At 38.6% G+C, this 16,993-nt stretch overlaps 1 protein-coding gene across 5 annotated transcripts in view; it reads right to left on the bottom strand.

The window, feature by feature from the left end:
* Positions 1-16,993, bottom strand: part of Cecr2 (CECR2 histone acetyl-lysine reader) — a 102,285-nt gene that overhangs the window by 24,599 nt on the left and 60,693 nt on the right. For 4 of the 5 annotated variants that reach the window (XM_076940467.1, XM_034511938.2, XM_034511936.2 and 1 more), the window contains exons 3-8: positions 16,063-16,246; positions 14,321-14,460; positions 13,515-13,619; positions 10,343-10,392; positions 9,076-9,245; positions 2,331-2,414 (exon numbers count right to left, since the gene is read on the bottom strand). In XM_076940467.1, coding sequence (XP_076796582.1) covers positions 2,331-2,414; positions 9,076-9,245; positions 10,343-10,392; positions 13,515-13,619; positions 14,321-14,376 — 465 coding nt within the window. In that variant the 5' untranslated portion in view covers positions 14,377-14,460; positions 16,063-16,246. The remainder of the gene's footprint in view (positions 1-2,330; positions 2,415-9,075; positions 9,246-10,342; positions 10,393-13,514; positions 13,620-14,320; positions 14,461-16,062; positions 16,247-16,993) is intronic. The other variant, XM_076940466.1, reaches the window with a different exon arrangement.

Here is a 16,993-nt window from a genome sequence, read left to right as displayed (position 1 = left end):
CTAAGATGCTAACAAGGAGCCACTGTGAAATCCTCCAAGGGATTATTAGGAAACTCTAGTTGAAGTAGTAGCCAAGCTCTATACCCCAACACGTGTCCAGATTCACTCTTGCCTCCAGGAGAACCATACCATCATAAACTAGACTCCAAGTAAGGTCTACTAACAAAGACACTTCAGCAGCCCTAATCTCCAGTTTATTAATGTCTCTGCACTGATATTTTCTCCAGAAGACACAATTAAAAGACTCTTTGAGGCGATTAACATTGGAATACTGGGTGGTCGATGCCTACACACATAAAAGGTATCAAAAGACAAAAAGATTTTCTGCTCTGAAGACCAAATCATAAGCTAGTTCAGTTTCTCTAGGATAGCAGGTATTAATTACAAAACAAACTCTAAAATGCCTGTATCAGTTACTTTCCTTTACTTCAAACTAAACAACAGAATTTAAAAACAGCCTCTCTTAAAAAACAAACAAACAAACAAACAAACAAACAAAAAAACTTTTTTTTTTTTTTGCAATCACGTAATCAAGCAATCTGAGGTGAGAATAGAGGCATGGAGGACTCCTAAAGCAGAAAGCTGTTTTCAAGGTAACAAACTGAACCAGTTAGAGGAGCTGGGAACTACTCAGAACCAAAGCAGGTACCAACAACAAAGGCCACCCAGGAAGGAGGTGGCAAGCCAGTCATTGCAGAACTGTAAACTAGAAAATATGTAAGGCTTGAAGCTTACATACTAAGGTTTTGACAAAGCTCATGCAGTAGTCTGCACCTGAGCACTCAGGTGTCCTAAGGCAAAGCTGTGAGTTTGAACAAGCCTGGCCTATATAAGCAATACATTGTTTTTAAAAAACCAAAACAGGGTTGTAAAAACTCAAGAATGCCTCTTCATTATTTGAGGGGGAGAGAGGGTTAAGAAAATTTCACTCCATGTTGACTTTGAATTTATGATCCTCCTGAACTTCCTTTCTGCAGCAGTGGGACTATAAGAATAATCTACTATATTATCCCTAATAAAAACTTACAAAGAGCACAAGGTTTCATGTTGGCACTTTCAGTAAGTGCAAAACAAACAAACAAAAACAAAAAAACAAAACAAAAACGCAACCTCAAGGCAAAAGAGAATGTCCCCCAATTTACAAGGGAGCACATTACGGTATGGTGACAGAGCAAAAACAACTGTGCGACCACTCACCAGACTACAAATGCAATGGAGCATAGTATCAGGAGATAAACGGCTGGGAACACAGAGAATAGGATAGCTAGCCTGGCTTTTCAAAGACAAAGTAGGCTAGCAACATGCCCTACAAGCCTCTGGACAGATGCAGTGGGTCTCTGGCCGCCTTCCTGAGCAGTGACAGGTAACTCTTCACTTCACTCTCCACCTCTCTTTGACATGTAATACACGGTCACCAGCCAGCTTGGTGAATAAAATACACTTGTCATTTCCCAAAGCAGGACACTAGCTCAAACCATGAGTAACCTAATGTGCCACAGTCAAAACCTCAAGCAAACCTGGCTCTTAGGTGCTCTTTGAAAGAACCTATAGTAGTATTTATCCAGTTGTTGCCCAACATTTGTGACACCTAATACTGCACCCCAGATTCCCATCAGGCAGAGTCTCCCTGTGACTGAACACAAACTCCCTCCTGCTCTGCCCTGCTCTAGGAAACAGTGATCAACTAGAATCCTGGGCAGGAGCTTCCCTCTTCATCAGCGGATCTTGCCTCAGCCAGGTGCACATAACCACCTCATTTTTCTTTCCTACTGAAGACAATAGGAGAGCCAGGTCTATATTCTCCCACCATAAATCACAACATGGCTCATCATACCATCCACATATACACACTGTTCTTTGACCATACTATTGCATGTTCCGCCTTAGAGCTTTTGTTTACATGCCTCCCGTTGTAAGGAATACCTCAGGCTTTACCTCCACACCAACTGGCCACCATCAGCATTCCAGCCACCCCCCCACATACTATGGCCAAACATCTCTGGCTGCCTAAACCTCCCCTTTCTTTGCCTGGATTCAATTTTTCCCCTCTTGGTATTCACGAACTTTTCGTATCTACTACAGAACTTATTACTCACCTCTACCTTAGACTAAATATGTGTCTGTCATCCAAGAACATAAGATAAAAAGTAATGTGCCCCAATCTCCCATTTTCTAAATTCTTTTCATGAAAGACTACATATAACAGTCAACAAATATTTGAAATACAGATTTTTTTAAAGGGCAAGGGATAATAAATAGGAATAAAAGCATGTGAAATGAAATGGAACTATCCTTTTCAAATACACCTTTTTACTCTCAAACACACTCACCTCTAGCTTGATGGATTTGATGGACAGGTGGTCAGACATAAACCTATGTTGCAACTCTGGCTTTGTGCGCTGTGGACGTTTTCCCTAAGTTAGAAGTGAGGAAAAGAAAGGAAAAGATAGATTAGGGTGTTCTCAGCTACCGCTGCTGCAACTACAACCAGCAGAATGGCCACTGAGGCACACCGGTAACTAATTTATCTAGTAGGGGCCAAAGCTGGGCCCTTTTAGGATGATAAGGGAAAACAACTATTCAGCTGGGTACAGCACCAAGCTAGTACATTTACTTAACTCAAAGGCCACTGATGACCAAGCATTTCCTATAAAAATCTTTATCACTAGCAAAAGATGCCCCAACTTTAGGCAAAATCTTTATTTGACTGGATGTGAGAGGATAAGGTAAGAGGGTTCTGAGTCTTGACCCAGCCTAGGTACATTGCAAGGTATTGATTCAAAACAGCTACACTACACACAACATCAAGAAAACAAACACACTCACCTCAACAATTGCCCTCTCAACACACACACACACACACACACACACACACACACACACACACGGCCTCTCTTCAAATGACAAAGCAAACATTGTATTTTATCACATTCACCCGAGGGAATGGTTCTGAACCGGGCATCAGGAGCACCTGAAGTCAGATGATCCAATAAAAGGTAGACAGGAGATATCTGGCTCAGAGGCTCACTTGCTATCAAATCTTACTATCTGAGTTTGATCTTTGAAACCCTCATGATGCACTGTGACACACACACATACACACACACACAGAGAGAGAGAGAAGAGGAAGAAGAAGAGGAAGAAGAAGAGGAGGAGGAGGAGGAGGAAGAGGAGGAGGAGACAGAGACAGTAATAGAAGTTTAAAAGTAAGTAAACCATGGGCCCACATGCACTTGCATACATCCATGAACACTGTGGTAGGGGTGGAGTGGATTCAGTTCCAGAAATGTTTAATACCAAGTCTGAACTTCAAGAATAAGTAAAGTAAGAAACGATTGAAAACAAACCTGTCAACAAGGACTGGCTCAGACAGCTTAGACATGCTGCAAATACAGCTTTTCTGTTTCTAAGATGGAATAAGCAGTTTGCAGCACAAACACAATAACAAGTACCAAAGATGTCATGATCTATCCTTTTCAAGTATGTTTGCAAAGCTCCCTAGGTAGTCTGTTCCTCAACAAGCTTGTAAGCATCTCTTTCATAAATCTCTCAGTTCTAATAGGAAAATCTCTTATACTTAAGATATAAACCCAACATATCACTGTTTATAAAGGAAATCTTGCCAGTTGACGATGCAAATATCACAAGAAGCCAACACCAGTTACTCTGTCACTCCAGCTTTGTTAGATGAAAGAAAGATGCTATTCTTGATACAAGGGTGATCATTTCCTGCATACATTCCTATCAGCTCATGGCCCCCATTCACTGAAATCTGACTATCTCTGCAGTTCAAATGCTAGGAATGCTGGGATAAAAATCTGTACATCACCATGCCCATCTACTATCAGAATTATTAAGTTCCTAACGTTGATAAGCCATTATTTACCAAACACTTTTAGTAGTCTACCTCTCTTCTGTTTTTTAAAGTGAACATGTGTCAAATGTTTTCTTGAACTAAATAAAAACAAAACAATAGCAAAATAAGGTAGGTGACAAACACAACTTAGAGAAACTGGTTCATTTTAGTCAGTATCAGGATAAATCCCTGGATAATCTCCAGCAATACTATAGATCATAAATATTGATAGCTCCTGGTTTTTTGCTGGATAAAAATAATTTATAACTCTAAAAAACTATGTCTCAATAGGTTAGCATGTAAACCCTCTATTCTTTGGAATATAATTTAAAATAAATGTTTGAATTCTGAATGTTCCCCGAAGTAATCTTTTACTATCATGAGGTTATCCCATCATTTACTCTTATTGACAATCTGACTGTATTTGTGTAAAGTTCTATTATACCATAATATTTATTCAGCAAACATTGAAGAGTAAGAATCTTTAGTCTACATTAGATGCTTTAGGAAGAAGTCATATCATCAGTGTACTAAAGAATATAACTACGGAGCTGGAATAATGAGTATTCTCAGAGCATCTGTATGATGAAGTAGCATGAGTTTATATAGTAACTGTATAATTTACTTACCATTATAGCACCTCATAGCCCCAACATAATAGGAGGATATATTACTAGAAATAAATAGGTCAATTGACACTATATAAATAGACACTACAGCTATAGTGTACCTACTTCACCTTAGTTTGTAATCTCAAAGCTGAGGATGGCCTAGAACTTCTAACTATCCTCTAGTCTGGGCCTAAGTAATGGAATTTTATGCCTGTGCTACTGCATACTGGCTTAATTTTAGTTTTTTTTTTTTTTTTTTTTTTTTAAAGCTTACTTTTTACATATTCAAAGCAGGCTTTACACCTCCAAATACTTTAGAAAAATATTTTTAAAAATTTATGTGTGCCTGCATCAATTTATGCACACTACTTATTTCTTCAGGTATCTATGGAAGCCAGAGGGTATCAGATCCCCTGGAATTGGAATTATAACTGGTTGTGAGCTAGCTGACTGATGTGAGTGAGTGTGGGGAAGGCAATTTAGAACCTCTCTAAGAGCAGTAAGTGCTCTGATCTACAGAAACCACACATTTAAAGTTTACTATCCTATATCCTAAGATCTATCAGGTCTTCCCTCTACCTGGCAATATTTTGTTAAGAAATACAGATGTTGCTGTGCATGGTGGCTCAAATCTTTGATCCCAGCACTTGAGAGGCAGAAGCAGAAAGATCTCTGAGTTTCAGGCCAGTCAGGGATATAGTGAGGCCCACTCTTAACAGATTTAGCTTTAAACTGCCATAAACCACAATGGAAGAAAGGAATGGCGTCTTCTGTTTTAATTCCTTATAAAAGCTTCTGTGTAAAAAAAGTATTTAGAAAACTGAAATTGAAATTCAGAGCTAGCACATAGGGTCACCAGAGTATAGCAACTAACCAAACCGGAAGAGCAAGTCAGTTCTTTCACAATTCCTCATGACCACCATTCAGGCTGTCCCGTCTCCTTTACACAGTGCTTAGGTGTAAATTTAATTACTATTTGTATCATGTTCTTTTGTACTCATATATCTTTCAATTTTGAAACTTGACAGATACTTTTTACTGTTAACTTTTTTCTGAACTAGGATAGGATATGGTAAATGAAGAGCTGGCTCAAGCAAATAAATAGGGAAGTTTTCTGTGACCTATTCGAATAACTAGTAACTAATAACTTTCATCTGGTCTTCAAGTTTTGATTTTTAAATCTCTTAGATTCTCATGAAAGTCAAAAACACTGTTGAGTTAAGCCCTGCTTAAATGTTTCCTTTACCCCAATTTCATAGGCAAATTTTCAAGATTAACAGTTTTCATGGGGGAGGGCTGGAGCAGGTTTTAAGACAGGGTCTCAATGCTACAATGCTTTGTAGACCAGGTTGTCTATGAACTTTTGACGATCCTCCTGCCTCTGTCACCCAAGGGTTAGAATGAGTTGTGCTCCCCAGCTTCATTTTTTAGAATGGATGTTTTATGTTTACAGTCTAATTGTATGTGAGGTCGTGAACATACATGTACAGGTCAGAGGATGACTTTCCACAGTAGGTTCCAGAATTCGACTTCTGGTTGCTAGGTTTGTGCAGTAAGAACTTTTACCCATTAAGCAATCTCAATGGCCCAATGGTTTAAAATTTTTAAAATTACATCTTATTATTATTGTGCATGCATGTGTGTATTTGTTTGCGTGTATACACACGCTAGTAAGACTTGGGCTTAGTGACACATAACTTTAATCTCTGCAAACAGAAGGTAAGAAACAGCCAAGGCAAGACTATATTAAAACAAACCCCCCAAGACAGAGGCTAGAAGTGGCTCATCACTGGGTCTTCTAGGTGATCTAGGTTCAATCCTAACATCATATGATGGCTATAACCACCAATAACTCTAGTTCCAGTGAATCCAACTGTCATGGGCATTGAACACAGGGCGCACAAAGACTTACATGCAGGCAAAAGCATCAATACACATAAAAATAATGAAGACTTAAATACATCAGAAATGCTGCAGCCTGAGATGTGTGTGGCCTATGACTTTTATATCACATAATAAGGCTGGGGTCTCACCTGACTTTTCACCCTCTTTTAGCAATTACAATTGTGCCACACAGTATACACAACCTGGGGGTGTATGTTTGTATTTGTACAGGCTGGAATATGTGGACTATAGGTCTCGCAAGAGCAGTATGAGCTTTTTTTTACCTGCTGTTTATTAACAGGCCCTTCGAGGTAGCTTCTTCTCAGATTCATTCACTCTCATTCCCCTCCCTGTTTGGATACCAAACCCAGAGCAGAAAAGAACTACATGCAGTGGAGAAAAGCCGGGAGTGGGAGAGGCAGTCCTCCCTAGGGAAGAGCACACCAACTGGTTGTCCAGTGCAAAATGCTCAGCTCTGAAAACATACAAGTAACACTATATAGACTGAGCATGCTACATTTAGAAATGTTAATGAAAAAATAAAGAGACCATGAATTTGAAGAAGAGCAGAAAGGGGAATGTGGGAGAATTTAGAGAGAGAAAAGGGAAGGGAGGAATGTTATAATAATTATTAGTTTCAAAAAAAAAAAAAAAAAGACACATTCTACCACACCTGGCCAGCCAAAAAAAAAAAAAAAAAAAAAAAAAATTAAAGAAGTATTTATTGTTTTACTTAACTGGCTTCATACACTAAAAACTAAAATTCCAATAACAACTACAACGTACAAAGAGATGCTCATGAAAATATAGAATGCTGAATGTAATCCAAGTGCCAAATGCCAAGTACAGCACAAACTACTATGTAACTCATGTCAGAGGGACTATTAAATGAAGGGCCTCTGGGAGGCTTCCAATACACTGATTCAGGTTGAAAAACAGTAGCTGCCTACTGTTTCTCCTTCACAAGTCTTTCTGCCTTGGAGTCCCAATGCTGGAATTACAGATAGAAGCCAATACACTAGGTTTGTCATAGTATTAACATAAATTCAATTCTGCTTTGCAGAAAATGTTTTAATGCTGGGAACTGGCTGAGACCATAATGATTATCAAGTCCCCTGGGTATACATTTAGGCTTTCCTTCTAAGGATAGTTATTAATATATAAGAATTTGAAAAATACATATTGACTAACAGTTTTAAGATTTCCCCCCATATACACTAAGTAGAACTCTAAGACTATTGATAAAATTGCTGGTAAATGGATTTTCACTGATTTTTAAAATTTCAAACACATCAGTCACTTGGATAGGTTGTAAACAATTTGGTGGATAGGAATGTGTTGTCTAGAAAGGATGGCAGAGGGGGTTGATAACTAATCCTGTCACCCAGCACCTGCAGGAAATCTTACTTAACAACATTTTAATCACACTTATAGTTCTCCACACAAACATTCTATACTGCAGTTTACAATCTTTTTTTTTTTTTTTTTTTTTTTTTTTTTTTTTTTTTGGTGGCTTTGAATGAAGCTCAGTGAGGAGAGCACTTGCCTAGTGTACTTAAGGCCTTAGAACTGATCTCTAGTTTTGCAAAAACAAATTTGTTGCTGTTATATTATATTGGACAAGGGCTTCCAAAATAGCATTATTAACATTATAGTCTAGGTTTAGTCTTTGACTTGATGGATTATAATGTATTTTTCGTTTGTTGTGGAGGTAGCTCCCACATGCTAGTATTAACAAGCAGACATGGGAATCAATGGTCTAAGCACCTAACAGTATCACTCCTAACTAAGAAGCTACTGGCAACTGATACCTAGTAAAAAGGGGAGGGGGGAGTTGTTTTCTCCAATGGCGTGTCACTTTATCAATCCCTACCCTGAAGAGCCAAAGGCAGTTAGTGGTTGGTGAAAGAACAGTCATAATCATCAGTGGTACAGCCAGTGATAAATTGCTGTTGCTCAATTAAATAAACCCCTATCTAATGAAGAAACTCTAATGCAGTGACTATAAAAAAACAAAAACAAAAAACTATGAAAGAAGACACAGATGTGCCGGGAAGAAGGCTCCAATGAGTAAGACGTGTAAGAGGATGAACTAGAAGGGGGTTATTATCAACATAGATTCTAATAAGTAAATTACTAATGAATCAATCATTGAATGCCAGTAGGGCTTAACAACACTATAGAGTTCAGCAGGTTTGGATAGCCTAGAGCTAGAGTTACAAATAGTTGTGTGTCAACTAACATGGGTACTGGGAACTGAACTGAATTTGGGTTCTCTGCAAAAACAGCATGCACTTTTAACCTCCAAGCCACAATTTTGAACAACATCCAAAGCAGGAAAAAGGGGGCAAAAGGTTCAGAAAAACTTCAAACAGCTTGGGTGGAGTCAGGTGAGGAACTGGCACAGATCTATAAGGACAAATGTTCAAAGGCTGAGATTGTGAGGGAGAAATAGGTTAAGTCCTGCAATAATCATTTTTCTTGGGGTGTGGGGGAAAGCAGATCCAGGGCAAGTTTCCTAGTGACAGTTATAGGAAAAAAGGAAAGCTGGTTCCAGTTTGCAACAGGCCAGTCTAAAGAGTGCGGGTTTTGGACACAGGGCTTGCACAGGTAAGGGAAACATCATAAATGACACAGGACAAGGAAAGCAGGTACATGAGCTCCTACATTAATATGCAGTCCTATCAGGGACAGAGTAGGACCTGAGCAGCAGGGACGCTCTACCTTCTGGGCAATCATGTTGCAGATTTCAGGTAGGAAGTCCTCGCTGAGGAGCTTGTAAAGTTGTCGCTCTCGAAGAGAGGTCCTCTCTCGGAAGCTCTCAGTGACTTGTCTCCATTCTTCTTCTGTTTGACACAGGAGCCACCAAGTACCTTGGCCTGGCCCTCGGGATCCTACAGAAAAATGGATGGATTCACTAAAATGTAGCCTACATTAGACGTTTTGTTCCTATTACCCTGGGTCATGACTCAAACAAAGAAATTATGAAAAAAGGAGTTGCTAATCTTCTAAAGTCTGATAATGCACTCTTTTCTTTTTTAGGATAAGATCTCAATATGTTGCACATGAAAATGTTGAACTCCAGAGACCAAATAATCCTTCTGCCTCAGCCCCTGAAAGCATTAGAATTACAAGCACATTACCCAATGTCTAGTTGATTTTATACACACACACACTTTTTTTGGAAGAAAGGTCTCATTATAGACTAGACTGGCCTTAAACCCTACCTTGGCCACCCAAGTGCTTTTGATTTTCCTATTACTATCATTGTTTGTAACTAGACAAATGCCTAGCAAAAGCAAAACTAAAACTTTCGTGATTTAAAGAAAATATTAACATTCTAAAAATGGTTAAAAAGGTATTTTTCTAGAAAAATGGTTTTTGAAACTGAGACTGTAGAAATGTGTGCCTTATCTCTTTTATGACACTACAAATTGGTTATTTCCATCCAAATTTGAAGCATTTGGATTACAGAATTAAGATCTAATCAAGAGGTGTCAGGTGTGGCATATTCCTTCAATACCAGCACTTGGAAGGCAGAGGCAGGTGTCAGCCTAGTCTATTATAGAGTCAATTCTAAATATGTATATACATACATGCATGCATTCAGTACTTTCCAGGTCACTGACTGCATAATATACTGTGTCAGGTGACAGAATAGAACACATTCTTGCCGGCGGTGGTGGCACACGCCTTTAATCCCAGCACTTGGGAGGCAGAGGCAGGCAGATTTCTGAGTTCAAGGGCAGCCTGGTCTACAGAGTGAGGTCCAGGATAGCCAGGACTACACACAGAAACCCTGTCTCAAAAACAACAACAACAAAAAAGGAACATGTTCTCATCTTAAGTGTCTGTGAGATAGATGGCGGAAGAAAGGATGAAACAGGAAACAAAAAGTAGGAGACAGCTGGAATCATCCTAATACGTGGTATCACTGTCATATAATATGTATAAATCGTGTGGAGAGACAGCAACAAAAATTAACTGTTACCATTTCTTGTCTGTAGGTCAGATGACAAGGAGTTTTCTTCTTGCTTTTCACTGAAACATAGGGAAAAGAGGAAATAATGAAAACAACATACTCCTATGCCTGAACTGTTTCGTCTTTCTTGCAGGTATGGACCTAGTCAACATAATGGTGTTGAAATCTGTCAGAATTCAAAGTTAGGAAGAATAATTCTACGAGAAATAAAACTAGACGGAAGGGTGGGCTTGCTTCAAAAAACGGGAGCACTGAGAGCCAAGTAGAAAGGTTATGGTAGCACCACAATGAAGGGGAAAATGACACAGTCACAATTCTGGTGCTCTCCACTCGTGACTCAGGGCTACACTAGAAAAGATATCTTCTAAGGAAGACGCTAAGAACATGAAATTGAACTGCCTCTGCTCAAGACTGTCACTTGCCAGTAGAGGGTACTATAAGCCCATGTGAACCAATACATCCCCAACAAAACAGACTTCTAACTATAGAAGATGTGTGGACTTCTCAGGAAACCCTTGAACAACTGCTCAATATATAGATCACAAGGACATTTTCCAAAACACAACAAAGAAGAAATAGGCAGTTGTAATCTACTTCAATTTAACAGAGCTTACAGACTAGCCACATGATTTCTAAGAATCCTTCCCATTACCATCTTCTTTTATTACTGCCTTGCTATGTAGTCCAGGCTAGCCTGGAACTTAGAGTCCTCCTGCCTCTGCCTGAAAATATTTCTTTGTAGTTAAGAGGAAGGAAAGAAAAAGAAATCACTGAAATTGCTACTGTAAAGATAGCTAAATTAAGTATAACTTCTAAACGTATGAGAACAGGCTGTAGATTCTGTTAGTAGAAATGTTAATGGCCCTTTATTTAAAAAAAAAAAAAAAAACACAAACAAAGCAAAGCCAGCGTGCTGCCTAGTTTTTATGTCACCTTGACACAGCTAATATTATCTAAAAGAATGGAGCCTCAATTGAGGAAATGCCTTCATTAAAGTCCAGCTACAGGATATTTTCTTAATTAGTAATTGATGGGGGACTGCCCAGCCCATTGTGAATGGTTTTATCCCTGGGCTGGTGGTCCTAGGTTCTATAATAAAGCAGGCTCAGTGTCTGAGAGATCACAGGAGTCCAGGGTAGTTGAGTCTGCTGTCGCCCTCCTCCTCAACTTCTTCCAGCCTTTCCCTAATTCAACACAGAAATCCCTAACTTCAGTCCACTGGTTGGGTAAAGAATCTGTGTCTTCTTTTAGTCAGCTGCCTTTTGGGCATCTCAGAGGCTAGGCTCTTTTCTGTAAGCACACCATGGCATCAGTAATAGTGTCAGTCCTTGGAGCCTCCCCTTGAGATAGATCCCAAGCTGGGACAGCCAATGAACCTCCTTTCCCTCAGTCTCTTCTCCAGTTCCATCCCTGTAATTCTTTTCGACAGGAACAATTACCTGGTCCAAGGCCCTCGATACATATACAGCAGAGGACTGCCTGGTCTGACCTCAGTGAGAGAAGATACTTATAACCCAAGAGACTTGAGGCCCCAGTGAGTGGGGCGACATAGCAGAGGTGTGGGGGTGAGGTGGAGACATCCTCTTGGAGACAGGAGAAATGGGAGAACTCCAGGAGGGGAGGGAACAAGAGGAGGGTAATGACAGGACTGTAAAAAAATAAAAGCAATTGGAAGGATGGATGAATGGAAGGAAGGAAAGGAGGGAGGGAGGGAGGGAGGGAAGAAGGGAAGAAGGGAGGGAAAGAGGGAAAGGAAGGTCTGAAAGGGTTTGGGGGAGAAAAGGAATGGGGAAAATTACAATTTCAATAATAAAACATTGCTAAAAAGAGGGAAAAAACAAAAAAGAAAGAAAACAGGCTGAGGAGCTGGACAAAGTGGCTCAGTGACTGAGAGCATTGGCAGCTCTTCCAGAGGACCTGGGTTTAATTCCCAGCACACAGTATAGCTCACAATTGTAACTCAAGGTCCAGTTGATGCGACTCCCTCACACAGACAGACAGACATGAAAGACAAACACCAAATGCACATAAGAATACGTAGATTAATTATTTAAAAAAAAAAAAAAAAAAAAAAAAAAAAAAAAAAACAAAAAAAAAAAAAGCAAGCAAGCAGGCTGGGCAAGCAATAGGAAGCAAGCCAGTAAGCAGCATGCCTCCATTGCACCTGTAGCAGTCCAGGTTCCTATACTGTTTGAGTTTCTGTCCTGAAGTCCTTAAATGATGAACCATTATGTGAAAGTGGAAGCCAAATAAACCCTTTCCTCTCCAACTTGCTTTTTGGTTTTGGTGTTCCATCACAAAAGAAAAGACAGCCAGGTAGCCAGGCATGGTGATATACATGTAATTACAGTTCTAGGGAAGAAGACCATAATCAAGGAAGAAACCAATATCAAATTCTGGCCTCCATGTCCACACATCTACAAAAGGTAGACCTCCCTATGAAATAATGACACATTAAATTTCCTAAGTATTATAAAATGTATTCTCTTTTTCCTAAAATTAAAGATTCAGAAATTATTTTACATTTTATCTTTTTTTTTTTTTTCACTGTAGGAATGTATGGTTTCAAGCACCGTAATTACTACAGTAGAAGAATTAAACTAGAAGGTGATGGCATAAGAGGCAGAGACCTCTAAGTTCAAGACCAGCCTAGCCAACAGAACAAATTCCAGGTCAGCCAAGGCAACACAGAAATACACTGTCTCAAAAACAAACAAACAAACAAACAAACAAACAAACACATCTAAACCTGTAACCCAGATCCTTGTATATTCTACCAATGCACTATTATCCATAGTCCACAAGTAACCACAGAACTAATTTGCCCCATTTTCTAGTTGTATAACAAATTTTAAAAAATATACTAAAAGGAATGTTTACCAAATACTATGGGTCAAGCACAGTCTTCATCTTCTTGTACTGCCATGTACTTCCTGTGCAGTTTAATCCTCAAATGAAACATCATCCAAATAAAGTTAACAGGCTCAGGCAGATAACTTGATAGATATCGATCGGTCATACAAACAGGGCTGCTTGATAATTTCATGTGGACTCTGACTCCAGTCTCTATAGGTATGATCTATGTCCTCTCCATGCACAAGTAAAAATAATATAGATGAGGTGAAACTAAGGTCCCTTCCAGTATAAGAGTCTATGAAAATGGACCAATGAGATTCCTTACCTCGATATAATCTCCTCCTGTAGTTTTTTTCGTTTTGGAGGCCTTCCTCTTCTTTTGCCTGTTTTTCCAGGAACATTTGAGACATTTTTTTGCCTTTCACTTTCCCTAAGAAACAGTATCATTAAATAAAAATGTTCTGGCATAATACTAACAACTAATATGATTTCTGTATTAGTAATTACAGTACTTTCTGCCCCAAGGATACAAAAATGGATTATGCAAAATAGAAGAAACAGGGAATAGAGTAATTTCTCTTCCATAAGGATTATCAAAATGTGGAATAAGAGAAAACTGACATTTATGGTATTAAAAACAACCTAACATCTTCCTAACATCAAGTACTGTTCTAACAGTAAGGAAGTCTCAAAACCAGAGCAGCACTCTAGATACCACAGGAATGAGGCCACTGCTTATTTAAGAAGCATGTAATACAAGGCCTTACTTTGCATCATGTAAGATTCTGCCATATGATTATGGAACCTCAAGGCAGATTAATAATCCTAATAGGAAAAAGGTATTCAAAGACTGCTGTACTAAACAGTCTGTGGAACTGTACAGGTACTTATCAGGAATTTCTCCATGTTCCAATCACAGTATTTTTCACCAGTCTTATGGCAGAGGCTATAGAGTAATTCCTTTGTATTTAAGTATGAAACTCTTTGTCATTCTGCTGCAGGCATGCCAATACAACTAATTATTGCATTGAAAAAAAATCAAAATGTTGTATTGCTCTGATATGTGAACTTTCACAGAATTTTTAACAGGGCAGTTGTCATAGCTCTGAATAATATTATTAGAGACAGTACCTGCTCAAGGAGAATTCTCCATTGGACCTTCCTTGTACTGGGTCTTCTTTATACATTCGTGTCCCATAGAAGTACCAATAGAGTGCACCTGAATTGTCTTCACCCAGAGGTTCAACTCGGAGACTGTCTGCATCCAGACCCTGTGCAGAAGAAAGCAGATTTAAAAAATACGAGTAACAACAACAACAACACCCACAAAAAAACAGAAGAAAACTAAACAATCAACTCAAAATTTATACTCAGAGACCTCATATTTTAAAATGCCAATATGTTTTATGTAGCTTTCTATCAGGCAGATGAAATACAGGCAGAACAAAATGGGAAGGCATTACCTTCTTTGAAGAGTAAGATGATGAAATTATAGATTTTCCCCCCTATACCTAACCATGGCTTCCACAGTTGGCTCACACAAAAAGAGGAATCAAAAAGAATTCTACAACCATTTGGTTTAGAATTGCTACCTTATGTGTAAGGAAGGACAATCACACTGAGTACAATAACAACTCTCAATACAGTTCTCTCACTCTAAGACAGAACAATACAGAATAGCCTTATACTCTCAACAATCCTCCTGGTTCAGCCTTCCAAGCACTGGTATTACAGAGGCTCAACAGGCGTGAACACCTACCATGCAAATTTCCAACCAGATCAACCAGATGTTCTGAAGGCTTTGCTTCATGTAGTTTTGCACTTTACCTTTGCCATAATCCACAGCAACTTTTAAAGGAATATTTATTTTTAATTATTTAATTTTATTTTTAATTCATATGTGTGCAAGCATCTGTGTATATGTTATGTATGTGTTCGGATGACCATGGAAGACAAACAGGGCATTGGATCCCATGAAGCTGTAATTACAAGCAATTTTGAGCTAACCGATGTAGGTGTAAAATAACTGAAACTGGGTCTTCTGGGAGACCACTGAGGACTCTGAACCACTGAGCCATCTTTCCACCCCACACAGCACCTTATTTATTCCAGCTGAAATCCAGCAAAAACAATTCTCAAAGTACTGGATCTGCACTGGCTTTCCCACTGTTACTGCAAGAGCTCAGCAGAGATTACACTAAATTATATGACTTTTATGTGTCTGTGCACAGAGCTCAAATGAGAACTATTACATTTAATCATTTGGCTAAGTTGGATTAGAAATTACCTTCCACACTGATTAGTGGCACACACCTTTATTCCCAGTGCTTGGGAGGCAGAGGAAGATGGAGAGTTTAGCCCAGTCTATATGGAAAAACCCTATCTCAAAACAAAAACAACAACAAAATTAACTTCACTATTTGTGAAAGTATTATTCCAATTCTATTCTCATTACATATATAAAATAGGTAACAATAATATATATTTCTAAAATAGGTAACATCAACAGAGTAAGGAGGATAGAATAAATGTCCACATCTTTCTTCAATGTTTTGTTTTTAAATTGGACTGTATAAAAATATATAGTTTCAAGTCTCTAGAGTTTGACAGTTGTTTTATGTGAAGACCTACAAGTAGGTTCTCCTATCTGAGCCAGGGCTTAGGAAAGAAAAAAGTAACAAATTTTAAAGCCATATCCCAACATGGCTGGCATTCCTTTGGCTACGTGGGTGTGGGTGTATATATAGGTCATTATTGATTTTGAGTATGAAGACTTACTGAGAACAAGCTAAACTCTTGCTTCTCAATCAGTTTTCCCACTCAAAATGCTGGCTTTTTTAACTCTCTAGAAAAGGAGCTTACTAGACAGATACCTTGAGAAGATCAAAGACATCATCTGCATCGAGCCGGTAATCACAGAGGCGATGCAGGATCTCCACTCGAGTACGCAAAGGAAGGTCTTGGAAACTGGCTTCTCTCAGAGGATTGGGCTTTCCTTCTTCAAGCTCCCAACGGTAGTTAATGATATCTTCCAGGTAGCTGTGGAATGTCTGAGGCCTAAATCAAATGGTCCCAAACATAATACATTAATATAAAACAGAAGATAGGAGAGGCAATGGATAGGTTGACAGTTTATTTTATTTTATTTTATTTTTTTTTGGTTTTTTGAGACAGGGTTTCTCTGTATAGCCCAGGCTGTCCTGGAGCTCACCCTGTAGACCAGGCTGGCCGAGAACTCAGAAATCTGCCTGCCTCTGCCTCCCAAGTGCTGGGATTAAAGGTGTGTGCTACCACTGCCCAGCTGGTTGACAGTTTATTAAAAAAAAAAAAAAAATGTGAAACCCTTTTGTTGAAGAATTATGTATTATATTATCATTTTATAAAATCCCAAAGATAAACTTTTTCAAAGTTTTTTCATATAACTGGTTATATTACATTGAAACTACAGATGGGAAATCCTAGTCAATAGTATAAAATGCAAAAGACAAACAACAGTCTCACCCTCTGTCCATACTATTAAGGAGGCTTACAGAGTTTCTATAAATATGAGCTTTAAAAAATTGGGATGTGATTTAACAGTACACAAATATACAAAACACCTTCACAAATGCATTTACTTATATTTCAGGTTAAGATGCAAAAGTATAAAAAAAAATCTTAATACCAGGTTACTCTTATGTATAACAATACCATATAATTGTTTTTAGATTTCTCTATTTATGTATTTGTTATATATGAATGGGTAATTTGTTTGCATTTCTATCTGCATACCAAAAGATGTCACCAGAGAGTTATGAACTGCCA

The sequence above is a fragment of the Arvicanthis niloticus genome, chromosome 9 (genome assembly GCF_011762505.2).
Source record: "Arvicanthis niloticus isolate mArvNil1 chromosome 9, mArvNil1.pat.X, whole genome shotgun sequence".
In the NCBI taxonomy this organism is placed as follows: domain Eukaryota; kingdom Metazoa; phylum Chordata; class Mammalia; order Rodentia; family Muridae; genus Arvicanthis; species Arvicanthis niloticus.
The sequence above is the reverse complement of the archived record's forward strand: the minus strand, read 5'-3'. Positions and strand labels throughout refer to the sequence as shown.